Below are 19642 nucleotides of genomic sequence, written 5' to 3' on the forward strand. Positions count from 1 at the left end.
CCTTTGCACCATAGAAGTCAGGCTTGTACTCTTTTAATATGAACAATGGGCTATTATTTATTTATTTATTATTTTCTGTAAATGTGTTTATGCAGCTGCAGAATACAGTCCTTAAATATTAAGTGAGACAATTGTACATTTGGAGAAAATCATGAAAAAGTTTTTGGATTGCAGATAACACTTGATGCTCTTAATAACTTGTGCTCAAGCGTGACAATGCAGATCAAGTTGCATCATAACTGGAAAAGTGGTTCACTAGATATTTGTAAAATACTGCCACAAAGACAACCCCAATACATAGACTATGACACACTAAAGTAGGTAAAGAAAGTTTTTTTTTTTTTTTTTTAAAGAAAGTTTCATCAAGCGGTTCTCCATACATACACAATATTGAAAGTATGACATACAGACAGTTGGACTGACAGCCTCCAAAAACCCCAGATTATGATGCACTCAATAATAATTTGTGCTAAATAATTCAGTTTCATCACAACTTGGCAAATGGTTCTCTAGTCTAGAAAAACGTCAAATTTTAAGTTTGACATTTGTTACACAGTGTAGCGTGCACGGGGGAAGATAGCAGCAGGGCTGGTAGGTGACGTAATCACATACGAAGACATAAGCCTGATATACGCTCCTTGCAAAGAAGCCGGCTCTTTTGTACAGCGGTATCGCAAATGGTCCCGTGCAAATATACCGTAGTGCTTCTGACTGTAAAAAAAAAAAAAAAAAAAAAAAAAAAAAAAAAAAAAAAAATAAAAAAAAAGCTCCTCTCATATTTTACAGTTAATAAGCAGGAAACGGATAATGTATCTTGGAACTAGTGACGTATTATTTTCAGTTTTCCTGAGGTACCAGCCCGTTACTGAACCCTAGTTGTGCGATTTTGCTGCATTGAATTGCACTTCAGCAGCGACGGTGAGGAGGCCAGTCAAGTCTGCTGCAGCAGCCGTGTCGCGTTGGAAATTGGACTATCCAGCAAGGGGCGCTAGCCTCTCGCTGCCGCTCTCCTTGACTTCCCTTGGCAGGAGATCAATGTTTTTTTCAATAGGAGCGCAGCCGCAGTGGGCTTCATCCAAGATATTTAGAAAGGAAATTCTCTAGCAGTGTGCACTACTAAACTCCGTGTCTGTTATCTCGATCCAGAAAAACGTTACATTTGTTTACATTACAACTAAGGTACGAATATGGCGACGGTGGGGTCGGAGCCCCAACCGCATTCTCAACTCGCTTCGGGTATTGTCCAAACTAACATGAACAGTTTGGGATGCAGTAATCTGCCGCTGAACCGGGGTCTGGAAAGAGCTTTGGAAGAAGCTGCCAACTCTGGGCTTTTGAACCTCAGTGCGAGAAAACTGAAAGAATTCCCGAGGACAGCCTTAAACCACGATCTCACTGATACAGTCCAGGCAGGTAAGAAACAGCGTACCCTACTGTATAATGTGCATCTTGATAATTTGCATTTTTATCAGCCTGCTATATGTTTCAAATAATGTATTGGAAGTCTTGTTCTGTAAGTGGAAGTTGATTGTCTTTAGCCTATTACAAGTTGAAATCATTTTATATGTTGTTTTAAACGCACAATGGTGAAGTATAAAATAATTTAAAGTAAATAAATACATTTACCAGAAGTGTGGTAATTTGCCATTTGTACATTTGTGTCATGCCAGAATGTAAGCACTTAATTCGTTTAAGCAGAAAAGTAAATGTAGGTATGTTCGCACTAGTTTTGTATGACAAGCTGAAATCCCAATTTTAAAGTTCTACAGACCACTCTGTTCGGTATGTGTTTCATTTCAGTTTCATATCTGTTGAATCCTACCTTTTTGATTTAGTATTCCAACAGCTGGATATATGCCTTGGGATGCATATGCAGCATATGAAGGGTATGTTTTGGTATGGAGTATATATGTATGAGAGAGAATACTGCATGGAGTAGTGTGTGATATGAGCATTTCGTTAAGCAATGTTTTCCTGCTAAAGTTATGTGTTGTTTGTGTATGGTTGCAATTCCTTTCGGTTTGACAGCTCGCACTAGGGTAGCGCTCTGTTGCTGCTGTTAATGAGCGCGTGATTCCTGTAATAACTGGCTTGTTATTATAGGTGACATCAACTGGATGAGCCCATTGAATAAAGTGCTCACCAGTTTTATATATATATATATATATATATATATATATATATATATATATATATATATATATATATATATGTGTGTGTGTGTGTGTGTGTGTGTGTGTGTGTGTGTGTGTGTGTGTGTGTGTGTGTGTGTGACCTAGACAAACATATTGTCAGTTCAGAGTTAGGGAAATTAAGTAAAGTGTATGGCTTATGGTGGTGTTAGTTTCAATTGATGATTCCAGAAATAGTAAGTAATATAGGTAACCACTTACAGAAAGTTTACATTATAAGGTGTTTAATAATAAGCCCGTCTTGTAGTGGTACAGGCAGGCATGAAAGGGTTAACAGGTGTGCAATTCATATCGCCGGACGCCCGGGACAAGAAGATTTGTGTGAGGGACAACAAGTTTTACCATTATACCGTGCCCATCGGACAATCACTTTTTTTCTTCTACGGGCAGAATGTTTTGTTGTTAGAAAAACTCCCGTAGATTTCTATGGAGTCACGCAAGGTCCTGAAGTCTCGCAAACACAAATGAAAATAAAAATAAATAAAAATGCGTAACTCTAAACCGCATAACTCTAATGTTGCTGCAGATTTCAACATTACCGCGAACGCTTTCTCAACCATTCAGAAAAAATGGGATGTAATAATGCAGGCCTATGAACAGAAAACTGTGGATGCAAGTGTTCAGCATTTCCTATTGCTCAATACTTATTGAGGACGCCTTTGCTGTTTTAAAAATGCGCTTGATCAGAATGGGACATGCAGATTACAAGTGCAGTTCATTTGCAGTGTATGCTTTTTAAAAGTGCACTTTCAGCTGTATTTTCAAATGCACAATACTTTTAAATGTATAATATTTTTCATTTTTCTGTAATTGAAATTTCATTTAAATGCATTTGGCTTAGACTCATGATAATACAACTAGTTGCTGGTCCCTTGAAAGTTGTATTAACGAGAATTGACTCTACATAGATTATTTAGCGTATTATTTTGTTCTCCCCCGTAATACAAATGATTCGATTTTTGGGGATTCCTGCTGCAGAAATATCCAATCACAGCCTGTCAGCTCGACTGGACGTCAGCAATAACAAACCGAGACACAGACACATACGGTTCAATAATATTACTCCAGATACGTGACACTGTCCAGATAAACTATAAGCAACTCTGACAAGTACAATATGAGGTACATCTAGGCACATGCCCTCTCGATGAAGGCTTTACCGTGTGGAAGTTGACCTTGACTTTCGTTAGCACCTTCCCCTTCAGTTCTATACACATAACTTCCATTGCAGTCAGCTACTACACAGTAGAGCCTTCATCGACAGGCGTTAGCGCTTCAAAAGAAAATGTTCTCTGTTTTTATTTTAATATCTAACTTATGATCATATTTATTTTGTTTCTGCACAAGCAGCGTGTTCCTGTAGCAACTTGAAGGTACTTTTCTATCTATTACAAAGTCTGAGGTCCACTGTGTGAATCACTTGGCACACTGCCTCAAGTTCCAGCTTATCAGTCAAGCCCAAGCTTTAACGGCCCTGCTCATTTTACACTGCAACTATAACCAAGTTTCACTTGCCAGCCAAACGCAAAGTCTCAAAGCTAACACATCATACAAACAAGCACGCTTTAGGTTTGGAATTTAAACACTGGTTCAGGAAATTAAACGAACCAAAAAGTGTAATTAAATCCTACCAACTTAGCAGGGCAGCAGTTAGTCCAGATGCCTATGCATTGGGAGGCTGTGGGTTCCATTCATGTTCAGGGGTAACCCAGCCAAGAAATAAATCTGAAATGTGTACACTTGTCTGAATGGTAGAACAATCCCATTTAGAACTGGTGCATTTTAAATTTGAAAATACAGTTGAACTGGTTGCACAATTCTATTAACCAGGGGTGTGCAATTTTTTAAAAAAGCCTCTTGAACAAACTGCTAGAACAATCTACTTGCCCCCTCCCCGTCGCACAAAACAGACACAAAAATAGAGTCTAACTTGAAGGATTTTGCTTTTATTAAACAATGAACACAATCAATTAGTGGTTTAATAATATTTTTTGCTTCTTGAAAATTAATAAAGAAAATGTAATTCGGTCCAAACATACTTGCCAAAACTGAGCCCATCTAATTTTTGTGCATGAAAAATAATACACTAAAAAGATTCTAAAGAAAAGTTTGAGTACATTTTAAAACTTATATTTTACATTTAAACTAGATAATCGTTGGGGATTATAATCTTCAGATTCTCAGTTATTTAGAAAGGTATAATTATTTGTCCTGATACACAACCTGAAAGTCACATTATGCTAAACAGGTAGATGGGGTTCAAGGATTTGTTTCTAAACTACATTGCCCAGAAGAACAATGAGGACACTTGTTTAATATGTTTTGGTTTTCTATATGGCCACTGGATAAAGAAAAATCATTTAGTTTTGTGGGCGTTGCGCTGTCGGTCTCCCCTGCGCTGTGAGAGACTGAGGTACTCAGTGCAAAGTCGAGTTAGAATTCGGTGAAGGTAGCAGTTTAGTAAGAGTGCAATGCTGTGGAGTAATTTGAAAGTTGTATTAAAAATAATGAAGTCGCTCTATAGCTTTACAAACCTACTGCCAACTACCCAATTTAAATAGCTTTAAATTGCTAATCCGATACATATGTGAAACAGTCTAATGGTTTTTGTAATTTTTATTATGTTAAATATTCTTCCTAGAGCTGGAGGTCAAACTTTGTTACTGTGTGCGACTCAGGATTTGTGAATTAAAAGGATATGTGTATTTGTATATATTTTTGAACCATGTAAGCAGTAGTACTGCAGGGGCTAGGTGGCATGGCAAGTTCATTCATCATCTTTCAATCCTCTCACTGCTGCAGGCCTTGGTTTGATAACAGGTTGAAATGAGATTGATGGTCTCCGCTTAGTCCAAGCAGTTGTTCAAATCACAAAACCACCACACATAGACGATTCCAGTAGACAAGGGAGCTGAGACTGCAGCTTCTGAATCCGGTGATTCTCTCTTTAGAAGGTGGTCCCATACTGTATAAGTCACAGCTGAGCCACATTGACAGGGCAGTGTGTGAAACTGACATACTATAGTAGCCTGGCTGTACCTTTTAAATAAATAAATAAAGGTAGAGATTGTGTGTGATAAAAGTTCACAAATTAAAATGTTGTTTGTTTTCTGCTACCGGTGTACCCAAAAAAAATCACTTACTGAATAAATCTAGTAGTAGTATAGGCCTAAATGGTTTCTTTAGACTTTGTGATTATTGGAAACATCTCTGCACGCTTAAATTATTATGGGCTTTTCGAATGGCAAACTGAAGACCAATGATTAAGGTACAAAAGTATACGGTGACTGTGTTGATTTCACTCCAAGGATTTCTACCTGTTTGCTGGAAACCACCTGACTGTAAAGAGGATCTACAGAACAGTTGTGGACTTTCTGTAAAAGACATTATTATTCACCTTTATAAATTGGATTCTGCCCCACATAAAGATCACACAGATCACTATGCTAGAAGGGAGTGCGATCATGCTTTCATATTAATTGCACTTCATCAGGGTTTTAAAATTCATTATCAGAACCCTACCATTTGGGAGAGATTTGATTGTGGTGAGAGGGAGGGAGGGAGGGAGGGAGGGGGGGAGGAGGAGAGAGAGAGAGAGAGAGAGAGAGAGAGAGAGAGAGAGAGAGAGAGAGAGAGAGAGAGAGAGAGAGAGAGAGAGCGCTATTATGCATGCATTTAAATGTTAAAATTAAAAAAAAAAAAAAAAAAAAAAAAACAAAGAGTACACACATAAAATCCTCAATTGCAACTATTTACGCTCTATATAGTTTCAGTACTTTACAGCTCTAAAGAGATGAATGCAGCTGCAGCTCTCTCTGTTTTAGTTACTGTATCTTGTGTCACTGGAAACCAGCTGTAGTATTGCAGCTCTGCACAGTCAAGTTGATGAAAAGAACGCAAGTACTGTAAATGTATTTAATGTCCAATTTACATGGCTGGAAAATCCCCTTTGTTTTTCTCTTGAAAACATACTTGAGCATTTAGAAAGCAAAACCAAAGGAATGTGCAGTTTCAACTGGGGGGACTTTTACACATTATATAGGCCTAGTACAAGTGTGTTATGAGCTATTGACATAAAAGAACCAGTAACTTTTGTATTCTTAATGCTACAGTTCAAAGTAAACTATTGCTGGAAAGCTCTCTTTTGTGCTCTACCCAAAAATGCCAGAAATCTGCCTGGAGGCAGGCATAATTGGTGAGGAACTTTTTTCGGTGGCCAACTTCGGCTCCAGAAAACACCTCGCTCGTAGCTCAGTCAGCTGCTTTTCACTTGGTAGATGTTCATACAGCTGTCCACTGCTACTTGACTCACAAGTATCCTCAATGAAACTCCCTATGGAGCAAGCCATCTAGAAAGAAGACCATCAGCAGTTCATAGCTATGAATTCTTGGGTCTGCATCACATTGAGTTATATGTTCCATTACATACACGTATAATGGCATTTTATACCAGTTTTCCATCCCATTAGTCAACACACGATGCATCATAAGCACACTGCATTGTTGAGGTGTCCTATACATGTTATTACAGACTGACTGAACCCTCTACCCTCCCCCTCTCCAAGTTGTTTTTCCTTTCCAGTCATTCCTAAATGTATCACCCAGTGACACAGTGTAATGAGTGAATACCTCCTGATCCAGTCAAGATCACAGGCTGATCTGTGGTACAAATTTGGAGGATGGTATGAACTTCAGTATTCAACCTTGATTTTAGTTGTCCATGTTGGGGCTGACAGGTCAGTTGAGGTCAAAGGTCAAAATTCTGTTTGACTTTAAATATACAAAAATAGCATATTTGGAGAGCTCAAGAGAGCTTTCCAACAAAAGTTTACTTTTCACTATAGCATTAAAAGTAAAAAAAAGTTATTGGTACTTTTGTCATTGGTCTGACCTGGGAGCCATTTTGGGTCAAATATTTGGTGTCCTCTCATATAAAATGTTTGACCTAGAGACATGAAACTTGGGGAAATCTTATATCTCTATGGCACAAACATCCCCGCCAAACAGCATTAAAATTGGTCAGAAATCTTCCTGAAGTGATTGATTTGACATGGGCTGACCCTTATTAAAAACAAGTGCAGCACAATAACTGTTAATTAGGCAGACACAACATACAGTATTAACTATTATTAAAAAGATTAAACTTACCTCCTGTTAATGCCATTTTAAAAAATAAGTATAAATATTTTGCTCTAGCTTTTGAGTAATGGGGTTCGACAAACACCTGTGCGTATGTTACAGTAACATTAGCAATAATATCACTGTCTGAAGGCTTATCGGCACCAATGTGTCATTCTTGGCATAAATGAGCAAAGTATTCGCAAGAAAGTGAGAAAACTTGCAATTTCTCACCCGCAATATTGTACCCTGGCTTAGGAAATGAAGCACAGACTCTGATCATGCAAAAACACAAAAATATTTTTTATTATTACTCACTCACTGACTCAAGCAAGTGGCTGTTGTGATGACTGGTTTTAGTCCAGATGTTACCTGTGTTTATGGTAAAGTACTTGGAGTAGCATTTAAGAATCCTTTTATTGTTAAACGATTTTGGATTGAGAACCGCAGCGGTGTTCCACCTTTACAACGCTGTAGTCAGGAGCCATAAGTATGAGGCCTTGCATTTGTGTTGCACTTATAACGAGAACACAAGTGCTAGTGAGGCAAATGGGAGCCATGATCATACCACCTTATAACCTGTTCCATGGGTTACAGTGTAAAGGGAAGCCTTATAACGAGGGAGCACTGTATAAGGTACCGTACATATTTACTGTAGGGTACAGTCAGTGTTGTCAGATTAGACAGGTATTTTTTTTATTGTACGTGAAACAATGGCTTTGGGTGGGTGCCTACTTTTTGGCGTTTATGCGGATATTACATTTGGATATATTTTGAATCGTTTTAAAGTCTTAACGATATTAAGCAAAATACTAAACTATGCGATACACAACCCTTTAGTGTTTACATCACTGTTGCTAAAGATTGTAACAATAACACGCATTAATATCTGTGAATATGACATACATTTAATTATGGGTAGCTTATGAGTTTGGGCTACAAACGTATTTTAATTTCTGGCAGCCCTGCCTGGTAACAAGGCATTATTGCAAATAATAATTTATTATCGAGGGTTTTACTTAAAGAAAAGGAATGATTGATTGATTCGTATTTCAGGTGAATGTTTAGTAATTAAGCACATGAAACACAATAAAAAAGTTACAATTGCAAATAGTGCAGTTGCTATTTGTTGCAATGGGGAACAACATCAGAGGTGATTGTGGTGTCACAACATATGCTCCTGATTGGGCGGGTTTTTGTAAAAGTAGTTGGCAACCCTGGTTAGAGTATACCTGAATGCTCAGTGTATATAATGTATATAATGTTCATTTTAGTTTCGCCAATACTCTGTATCGACCTATAATCCAAAATGATATCAAAATGATATGCTTGAAAAGTTGATAGCATTTGTAAAACTACATTTCTTATCATCATTTTCTGACAAGCAGATAAACATTTACTGTCTGAATTATTTTCAAAGGGTATTGATGATTTTTGGTGATAATATAAGTTTCACAAACATAATTTTTTTTTTTTTTTTTTTTGTATGGCACAGATTAGTCACTGGACTCAACAGGGAATAGACTCTAGTCCCAACTGGTTTGGATAAGCGAGAGTATACTGGATCGTATACTGGAGTGTTTTCCAGTTCGACTTTAATATAATGTACTTTAACTGTGCAACGTTTAATCAATTTAGAAGATAAGTGACATGTCAGTTTTTCCGTTCATCGTCTGTACCAGGAATCTCATTAAATAAAACACTGAAGCCTTTTGAAGAGAGTCTCGCAAGGAAAGAATATGCAAATTGTAATATAAATATATTCTTACAGTTCTGTGTTGCCCCCATATGTCTGTGTACACTGTCAGTTCTAGAGAAGTGTACTGCCTTAAGCTGTGGTTTTAAGTGGTTATTGCTGAGCAGCCTTAGCCTCGGGCAGGAAATTGTAAGACCTCCTCCCACTTTCTCAATTGGCATTTAAAGCACTGGACAGGGGTTATTTTTGGCTCTGTTTCAACCACTTTAAGCTGTTCTCTGGAATCTGTCCTCCCCTGCTGCCAGGTCATCGCCTGGGACTGTGCGACAGTGAAACAGTGTCATTACTTGGTGTGCTACAGTAGCTGTGGCATTTGAGCAATGCGCTCAGCCTTGAAGTGGTGGGAGACGTGGTCATCTGAGACAAGAAGCTTCCAGTCTGTCAGAACACACTGGCCTTCTGTGCGACCCCCAAGCATAAACTGGTAAAAAGCTAATGGTATATCAAAAGGGCTGCTGGCAGATACAGATGATGCTAAATATGAGAAACAGACTGGAAACAACTCTTACTAGTTTTTTCAGTTTTGTTATTTAAACACTACAAAGAGTTCTGTGTTTTTACATTACGTTCACGTACCGTGTATTATACTGTTTATTGCTAATATTCATTCCTCACTCCATAGGCAGTTCCATTCAACCAGGCACACATTCCAGTCCTGCTTAATTAATGTAGGCATTTTAATTTTCCAGTTTTATAATTTTATTTTATGTTGTAATCATGAGTTCCATGTTGTGTACATCCCTGGTGTAAAATATTGGTGCAACACAACTACTGATAGCTGTTTTTAACTGGCCTTCACACTTTTTATTTATTTATTTATTTTTATATGAGAAAATTCACACTTAGCCTTTGGCTGCTTTCTGGAGATCATCTTCTTAATTGCTGTTAACAACTGCGTTTTAAACAGGGTCAAGTCTGCCCTCTCTGGATTGTCTTTTACTGCTACAGTAATTAGTGCAATCTGTGAAGCTACAGCACTGAATGGGAGACTGCTGTAAGTGTCAACACAAGGTGCTCATGGCAGTTAAGGCTCAGTTGCTTTTCCTAAAACGATACATCATTCCTAATGTGCTTTATTTGATTTGTTGTAATTTGTTGTATAGTATTTCTTAACTTCAGGCTTGAATCACTGAATCAAGTGTTGGTAGAAGTAATCTAGTCAGATGCAGAAGGCAGGAAGCAGTGAGGGCTGGCTTTGCATTTTCTGTATCTTTAAGGGTGTTGCTCTTAAGTTATCAACTGATCTAGTGATGACTGCTTTGGTATTGCCCCAAGTTTGACCGCTCGCTTGCATTTTTGTGACGATTTCTGTTGCCAGACATGGAAAGCATCCAAAACAATAGCATTACAACTTGTACTGAACTCAGCTGGACAGCCCTCTGACTGGAATCTTGTGCTCTTTTCAATGTCTTTAAAAGGCTGTTTTGATGACTGTTTTTTTAAGTGTTTATAAGCATTATCTTGGATTAAACTTTGAACAGTTGGAATTGTGTAAACTCACCCTCCTCCTCCAACTACATATTCACCACTGAACGTCCCTAAAACCAAGTGTTATTTAGAGACATGTAGTTACTGTCCAGCACGATTGTCCATGTCAAGGTTGTATTAGACAGCAGTGCAGGCCTTGCCCACTTCTATATATTAAAAGTGTTCTTTACTCTTTTGATAGCATACTGGCATTACTGATTTTAACAATGTAATAACAATTCTGAACTTAGGGGTGATTAAATTGTTTAGATTCACTGTTATTATCGAAACAAGCACTCCATTTAATCAGTGGATACCTACACTTGAAATTGTAACATGAAATTATACAGTCGTCTCTTGTTCTCTTAGCCAAAGTGTTCTCTAAGATGGAGTTGACCATGAGACACAATATGAATCAATAAATAAATTAATAAATACATATTTATTACTTGTCATGATGTATGTGCATCAACATATCACATGAAAGAACGAATTAAGATAAAAGTGTGTTAATAAAGTATACTAATAAAGTAACTAATGTTAATAAACTAACTGTAAAACTGAATTAACACAGCACCACTACACACGTTAAAAAATGCAGCAGCAGATTAATTATGAGTACCTGTACAGGAGCAATATTCAAGACATGCTCAAAATTATTTAACAGAATGGTGAAGCAACTCGCCAGAATGGAAAACACCAAATTGCTTGGAGACTTGTGTCTGATTCAGGTATTTTGCAGGAGACTGAACAATTTCCAACCTTTTGTAGCAAGAGAAACAGTGGTGCATGTCAGTGTTTGTTTACATGCCATTTGTTGCGATGAGATGTAGTCATGGACATCAGAATACAAAACGAGCCAATGATATGACGGCAGTTCTGGAAAGATTGAATAAACCAATCAATGTACCTCAAGACACTCTCGTGATAACAAGCCACATTTAAAAAGATTGAATAAACAATTTAAATTTAAGTTTGATGATGATGATGAGTTATCATGTTACAAAACAGTACTGGATCAGTCACTAGAGGTGCCAAAAAGGAGTTATTTTAAGCGAAGTTCCTCTTCCTTTAGCCGGAGCATTTACAATGGGGAAAAAAAATCTGTTTTACCACAAGGGTGTTTTCTTAGGCGAAGTGTTCTCTTTGGAGGTGTTCCTATATACAGAGACTGCTGTACCCCTAATAAGTTGTCGGCAACTTATCCATATTCAGCATGTTGGTTGTACTGGCCAACCAGTTTAAAGTTTGAAATTGTACTGTTATTCTGTCTTTTAGTGTTGTTGGTTGAGATCTTTGACCCCCCACCCCCCATTCTTCTACAATAGTTTTGAATTGGAGCACTGAGGTTCAGAAAGTGTTACAAATAAGGGGGAAGTGATGTGTTTTTTGATGAGTCACAAAAGTAAATAAGCAACGTGAACCTTTTGAATTAGTTAAATGAACTGTAAATATGATCCTTAATGTTTACCATATGAAAATGGCTAAATGGCAGTGGAAACATAGTACTGGTAATGCTCTGCTGTACAGTAATTCAGTTAGTGTTTGTTTTCTTGGATCATAACAAAAAAAAAAAAAAAAAAAAAAAAAAAAAACACAAAACACTTTCCCATGAAGTCCTGAAGTAGCATACCACTGGAAGAAAGAAACAATGGAAGAAAACAAATCTTGGTGTAAAAGCTGAGTTACAGTATGTACACAAGATTGCTTATGTGTATTACACCCAGCATATACAAGGAAACATGTTTCCAGAAGCAATGTTTCCACGTGTATGCTGGCCAATCAGGAGAGACTCTGTGAGTGTTCGTTAATTTGTCATGTGACTTTGCAAGATGGCGATGTCTACAGACTTCTGCAGTCTATTGATGCCTACATTACTGCAATGTTTACGTTGTAGTAATTTCTGTTTAGCCTAGTAGTAGTTAGCATAACGTTATGTAACATAAGTGTAGTTTTTTTTAAATGTTTACGTTCTACTTAATAATACATTTGATTTGTGCTGTATTTATCAGTCACACATTTATTTAACTGAAACATTCATTGAATTAGCTTAACAAAATAAGATCGTACTACTGGTGTTAGCCGGAGCATGCTTGAATATTTATGTGAGGACGTCTCAAAGAACTTGCTGCAGATCAGTGTTTATAACTATTTAACAGAAACGATGATGTAAACGGTCATTTTAAGACGATTAAGTGAAATAAAGTTTGAAAAACTTTAGGCAGGGTCTGATGAGTCTGGTGCTGTTTGTTTATGTTTGGTTAATAAAACCCGCCTTTTCTTTTCAACCAGCGGCACCTTCGAAGTTTTGATGCAGTTATAAGTGCAGCACAAGTCAGTGCAATAAGGCTTTCATCCATTTTGAAGTGTGCGGCAGGAATGACCACGTGCTGCTTGAAAAAGTTTCCCGACAATGTTTCCTGATAATGTTTCTTCAATAATTGTCAAGGAAACATGTTTCCTCGTGTATGCTGGCTTTAGGGGCGTGACGATCTACTGTCCCGATACGCTACGTATTGCGATATTTAGGTATTACAACATGTGATGGGCCTGATTGGCTACTTGTGCGGTGCATAATAAAAATGAATGGCAATTTAATGATGGACAATTGTGTTAACAGACGGGAATGAAATGAGATAAGGAGAGTACAGTATGTGTCCATGACCACTATAAAAATAAAACACTTATTCATTCAAGCACCATTTGGTGAACTGAATTGAGCAATGTTGTGCTTTTGGTCTTGGACCATGATAGAAAAGATACATACCTCTATTACGATATGCTATAGTTCACCAGCATGCTGCAGTTTCTGTAGCTCATACACACTCCAAAGTGCCAACCCAGTGGCACATGATTTGTTACCTGTCAGTTAGGGACTGGAGAATAACACTTATGATAGTCCTTTGCTTCATACAAAAATAATTTCAAAAGTAAAAAGAAAAAATCTTGGGGCATTTGCTTGAATCATTTAGGGTAAGCACTCTCAAGGTATTATCTAACACAGAATGTTCTTGTGTCCTAAAATGGGAGATGTGTGTATGGGAGGAGTATATTAGAGTAAGGTAATTGAATGCTGAAGTACCTGTGCTTTTCCCATAATTATACTACACATTTACCATAATTTACCTTGCTTTTTAATTTGCATTATCATACATCTAAGGATTTTACAAAGCTTACCTATGTATATTACATGTTGCTATGCTGCTACTATGATAAACTTTTATATTGTACTACAATGTGGGAGCCACTTACTAAAACAATAAGATGTGTGAGTTCCATGGTGCTTTAACTGGTTTTTCAATTGCTGTGAATCCCCCAGAACACATTCGTATAAGAGGAACCAGAAACTAAAAACATTGAGAACCCAATTTATAAAGCTTTTTTGATACAAAGTATAATTTCTGAGTTCCCTATTTCTTTCTAACTATACATAAAATTGTTTCACGACTTCCACACAGTTTCTTTGTTTATTGAATTGCAGACTGTAAAACCTAGTCTTACTCAGCTTGGTAAACTCTCCAGCTTGCTGTACTGTCATTTACTTTAGCACATTTTTTTTTTTTTTTTGAGCAACAACCTCTCTGATCACATTTGCTTTTCATTACTGTTTGTTTGAAAAACTTGCAATAGATCATATAGTAAAGAATCAAACTCTTTCTTGTAACTGGTTTGTTGCCTATAAAATTCATAAACATTCTGATGTTTGCCTACAATTTTTTTCGTGTCATTTTGTTTCCAATGCTTTATTTTCATGTCATCAATGTTATCCTGCCCTCATGCTTTGAGTTTGATGGAAGCTGTTTTTCTCATTCACTTCCTGTGTTACAAGTCTTGGGAGCTGCAGTATGTGTAGCATAGCGTGCGACTGAGGCCTCATTACATGTACAGGATGTGAACTTACAATGTTTTGGCAGGAAAGTTGTTTTATTAATGGTTTATTGCAGCAAAAAAACCCTGAAAAACAAAATGGTCATTCATGACCAAAACCTCCATTATTGACAGGGTTATAACAAACAACATCTACTGGTGTGTAATTTAAAAAAATAAAAATAAAAAAAATAAACAGGCCAGCGCAGGCACATACAAAGGTCCTCAGTCCCATACATAACAAGCGCAAGGTTACAATGAGATGTACTCTGAACCTTGTGTAGGAGGCTAGGAGTGTAAACTAAAAGTATGTTGTAGATTAGGGCTGTCAGATAAGCCTCAAAATAGCAATCGATTTAATCGGGCACACCAAAGAAAATCGTTCGAATAAATATCGATCATTGTACCGCTCACATACATTTTCGCTCCATTTCTCCCCAGGAAGCGATTATTTTAGTATTGTAAAAGTAAAAGTTTGTGCACAACAGTTGAATACGAGACGTAATTACACCGTGTAACAAATTATTATTATTATTTTGTTCCTGGGTAGTAAGTGTTATTTCCTAATTGCTTATGCCTCAAAGGTATAGAAAATGTCTATTATTCCCCACAAACTTTGCTTTTGTGACCAGGACAGTGATATTTCAAAATATCACTATTTCCAATGGGAAAACGGGCAAATGTGTGTCTTTTCGTTCACATAGTCAGAAAAAAAAAACCAACATATGAATCCAAATTAACATGTATTTATACTAAAGTAATACAAAAATGCCTACAAAAGATTTAGAAGCGAGTAGTTTTTCGAGATTTACGATTATACTGTATTAGCCATTTTCTATACTTTTGAGGCATAAGCAATTAGGAAATAACACTGCCGAATAGTTAAACATCTATGCACATCTTATATTTAAATTAGGAAAGAAATACAATAGACTTTTTAAAAGAGTTTTTAAACAACTGAAAACAATACGCATGTGTCCACATCAGAGGTCCCTTTGTATTAACAACATACAACAATACTATATTTAACCAAAGTAATTTTCAAATCAAATCAAGCATTAAACATATTGTAAAGTTAACTTTCAGCAACGTATAAGTCTTGGTGGGTTAGTTCATTGTTTAATCAGCTAGTCTGTCTTGTCGGTAGCTGGGGTAATTATTAGTATTCACAGAACACTCAAGAAAATGCAGAACTAGTGGGAACTGGATCCACGCAACAAAAGCTTAAAATGTTCAGCAGTCCAATTCAGTTAATCCCATTGTCCAAAAAAAGCTATTCCTGGCATAGTCTGTCTGTCCGCGGATGTTTTTCAGGTCTAACCCCATTCTTAACAGTATGCCTTTTATTGTGTTAACAAGAGACATCGCATCGGTCTTCAAGCAATCATAGTCCAACAAACTCGTCCGCAGCCTTGTATCTATGTATCATCAACGTAACGGACGGCAAATACAAGCTGTCGTGACCACTTACACCCTTGGTTTCAGCAATAACTACAGAAAATATTTCTGACCGTTTGACATCCCTCGTTAGTTTAGAAAAGGTATGGCGGTACATTTCTACCATCTGCTCATTGACAATATCATGTGAATTATAGTGGCATTTCCTATTCAGCCATTGCTCCGTTTATTTGTTGTTTGTCAAAACGAGCTTGTGTAGCATCTGCAAGTTGACTTGATCATCTGAATGACCCCTAACTGCCAGCCCTTGTCTCATAAGATACTGGATACATTTCAGTTGCTCTAAAAGAACACGAGCGATTCGCAGCTTGCTCGGTTTCTTTCTGTTGTTGCAGTTGAACATCCACAGTCACATTACAAGCGCAAGCGTGTACTTTATAAACTGATTCCCTGTGATAATTCCATTTCTCGTGGTGATTAAGTCTTGCTGGACAATCCTTCCAATTATTCATGCCAAGTGAAATAAACGCACCATCTCCGCATTTCGAAATGTTTGTCTGCTCTAATTCCTCAAATCCATCTCCACACATTGAGGTAAGTATATATATAGGTATATATATAGTATATTCCTGGGTAAGTTGGTATCAAATTTAAGTAAAACACAACTCTGGACACAGAAGGTGATTACGGGCAATTTAAAAAGTACATTTCTATAAAAACAAGTACTGAAAATATGCTATTGTCTTTCCAGCACCCGCGAATATACGGAACTTCGAATTGATATTTATAAACAACATGTGGCGTTTTAACTTGCACCCAGACCTAGTAGTACGGAAGCCGGTTTAATCAATCCGAACGTATAGCATCGTGAAGTTTGTCGCATAGGATTTATTAAAACGCTTAATTTGTGGATGTATTTGACTTATCCGTGTCACTGTTTAGGAAGAGCGAAGAGATTAAGAGCATTCTGCACAGTATCTGTGGCAAATCAAGTGCAATCGCAAATCGGGGGAAATGGCAATCGCAGCCTAGAGATTCAACGTCCCATTCATTTGGCGGCCTGATCTATTAGAACTATTTCAGCAGCTGGTCAGGATATAACCATGTGCTGTCAAAATGAAAAAAAGTGAATCAACTTTTACTTTTAATGCTCTTTTATCTCAAGATCTGGTTTTAGCTTTTCCTGCTTCCACAATCTTGATGGCAGATATTAAAAATAAGATTAACACAAATACATGCATACAAACTTTAAATGTAACTTTTCTATATATCGTTTGTTTTTAAGGTGACCAACGTTTTGGGCTTAGTACACTAGCCCCGTCATAAAGCAATGTTTAAGGTTTTTGATTGTTTGAAATCTGAAATGTTAAAAAGTTCTGTAATGCATCTGGTGTTAAAGGGTACATAAGGACCTTTTTATTTTATTGTGTTACATGTTCCCATGTGTTGCAACAACTATTTATGTAAGGTGTGTGCTTTAGTTATATTTTTTTGACCACTCTTTTAAACTTTTTAAATTTGCATTCCCTGCCTGAAGATGGCTTCACATGTACCCGCATGGACCTCTCAGAACTACATTTCCTATCATCCTCCTGCTCACATATGTAACTGAGATGGATTTACCAGTGAGCAGGAAGATGTAGAAGATGTAGTTCTGAGAGGTCCATGTGGGTACATGTGAAGCTGCCTTGAGGCAGGGAATGCAATTTCAAAGTTTAAAAAAAATTGGTCAAAATGTAAAAATAAATTAAAACAATACACACAATTTACAAATGTTGTAAGGGAACACATTATACAACTCGTACTTTTTTTTTTTTTTTTTTTTTTTTGTTTTTTGTTTTTTTTTTTTTTTTTTTTTTTTTTTTTTTTTTTTTTTTGTTTTGTTTTTTTTTTTTTTTTTTTTTTTTTTTTTTTTTTTTTTTTACGTGTACTTTATGCACACATGGCTTGACTCTCAAGTTTGCAGTTGTATGCATCTGGATTATTATTATTATTATTATTATTATTATTATTATTATTATTATTATTATTATTAATCATCAGGTAATACAGCTGCAATGTGTGAGATGCAAGCTTCAAAATATTGGTGTGCACATACTCTGTTGTAGTTCCCGTTGCGGAGAACTTGAAAACATGGATCTGGAATACCTTGGATGGGACTTAACACTATACTGAGTTGCGCCCCTTTCCTGTGACCTCCTGTGCATGGTTGCGTGTTTTGCTGAAATCCATTTCAAGGTTTCTTGCTTACTGCTTCCCAAGCATCATGTTTAAAAGGTGTTGGCGGCTGCTGACAAATGGCTCGGAAGTTTAATCGGCTTGTCTACACTGTAATTACAATACTGCTAAGTTTAAGGGTCTACTGGTTGCTTGTTAATTCTTGGCAGAATTAATGGTAGTTCTGATTTGTATTTTTTTTTTTTTAAATTCAAATTACTGTAGCTAGATATATAGAGTAAAAGAAACAAATACAGTCATTTAAATCTCCCTACTACTAGCCCCTCGAGTTAAGTTAGATATTAATTACGCTGATGCATTTTAAGAAATGTAATGAAAGCAGGACTATATCGCCACTTTCCTGGAGCTTAGTGAGCAGAGCACACATAGTTTGCAATATTGAATAAACAAGTTAGTTAGTTCAGGGGAAAATATAGGCAGCCTCTTAAGTGAGACCAACAAATTAATTAGGATTTATTTATGAATTTAAAAACCTGATTGTCAAAACTTTAATAAATGAAGAAAGTTGTGTACCATAACATTAACACGTTGTACTTTATTGGGTCTCCCAAAATTTCCACTGGGATCTTCAGTTTTTTATTAGTTGAGAGTCCTGGACCCTCAATAGGAAAACATTTTGGAGAGCCCTGTAGTATGTTTAAAATAGAACGATTAGTTTATAGCTGTGAGCTGAAAGCACGGTTCTCCAGTCTCCAGATCTGGATGGATGCATGCTCCTCTCAAGCTTTCCTCTACATATTCCAGAGCCTGTTATTTTAAATAGAGTTCCTTGTAACTGTCGACCTATATTCTGTGTACGCATTCTTAAATTATTTGGATTGCTTATGAAAATAGAGTCTTGGCAACATCTTGTCTGCTTTACAGATAAAAGCAGGTTCAACAGTTATATGAAACCTTTGTTCTCTCATGGCTAATTGAAATAAAACCAGGATAAAACTGGGGCGAAGAACACAGCTGGAGTTCCAGTCCTAGTTGAGATTTTGTGAGACATGTCTGTTAGATTCATGTGGCTTTCAGATTTTTGTGAATCAAAAGTGATGTTTTCTTATTGCAGGTGAAGTTAGTGCAGCCGTCAAAGCTCTCATTTCTATTGTGGAAATGACTTACAGCTATCTAAAATGAATGGCTGGTTTTAAACATGGGCCGAGATAGGGAAGTACTCTGTTAAATAGTGAAACAATTCATGATTTTTCTTATGAGGGAAACAATGTGTTCCAATCAAGGCTGCCTGTTTGAAAACACACAAAGCAGGAAAGCAGATTTTACAAGGACTCCTGCAGCTGCCCTGCTTGGGGTTTGGTTCAATGAAGAAAGGAAATGTTTTGTGTTGTCGTGTTACCAGACAATGAATTGGGGAGGGTGACGCTTCCTGGCTCTGTGTTGGAGAGAAATATGGAAAGGAGTAGGTCTTGGAAGATGAAGAAATATGATGTTGCTTTGTGGACACTGAATTGTCTTACAAAGTTTTAAATTTACATTGTCCCACAGACAGGCCTGACTTCACATAAGTATAGGAGTCTGCTCATGGATAGGTGGTATACTGTCTATAAATGAAGGTCCATCATAAAAACAAAATAAAAGCCAAAGTCATTGTGTTGAATTAACA

General features: G+C 36.9%; 1 protein-coding gene across 5 annotated transcripts in view; it reads left to right on the forward strand.

The window, feature by feature from the left end:
- Positions 1–917: 917 nt before the first annotated feature.
- LOC121320550 (leucine-rich repeat and calponin homology domain-containing protein 1-like) overlaps positions 918–19642 on the forward strand; it is an 83370-nt gene continuing 64645 nt past the window's right edge. For 2 of the 5 annotated variants that reach the window (XM_041258966.1, XM_041258968.1), the window contains exon 1: positions 918–1413. In XM_041258966.1, coding sequence (XP_041114900.1) covers positions 1188–1413 — 226 coding nt within the window. In that variant the 5' untranslated portion in view covers positions 918–1187. The remainder of the gene's footprint in view (positions 1414–19642) is intronic. The other 3 variants (XM_041258970.1, XM_041258967.1, XM_041258971.1) reach the window with 3 other exon arrangements.

The sequence above is a fragment of the Polyodon spathula genome, chromosome 9 (assembly GCF_017654505.1).
Source record: "Polyodon spathula isolate WHYD16114869_AA chromosome 9, ASM1765450v1, whole genome shotgun sequence".
NCBI lineage: Eukaryota > Metazoa > Chordata > Actinopteri > Acipenseriformes > Polyodontidae > Polyodon > Polyodon spathula.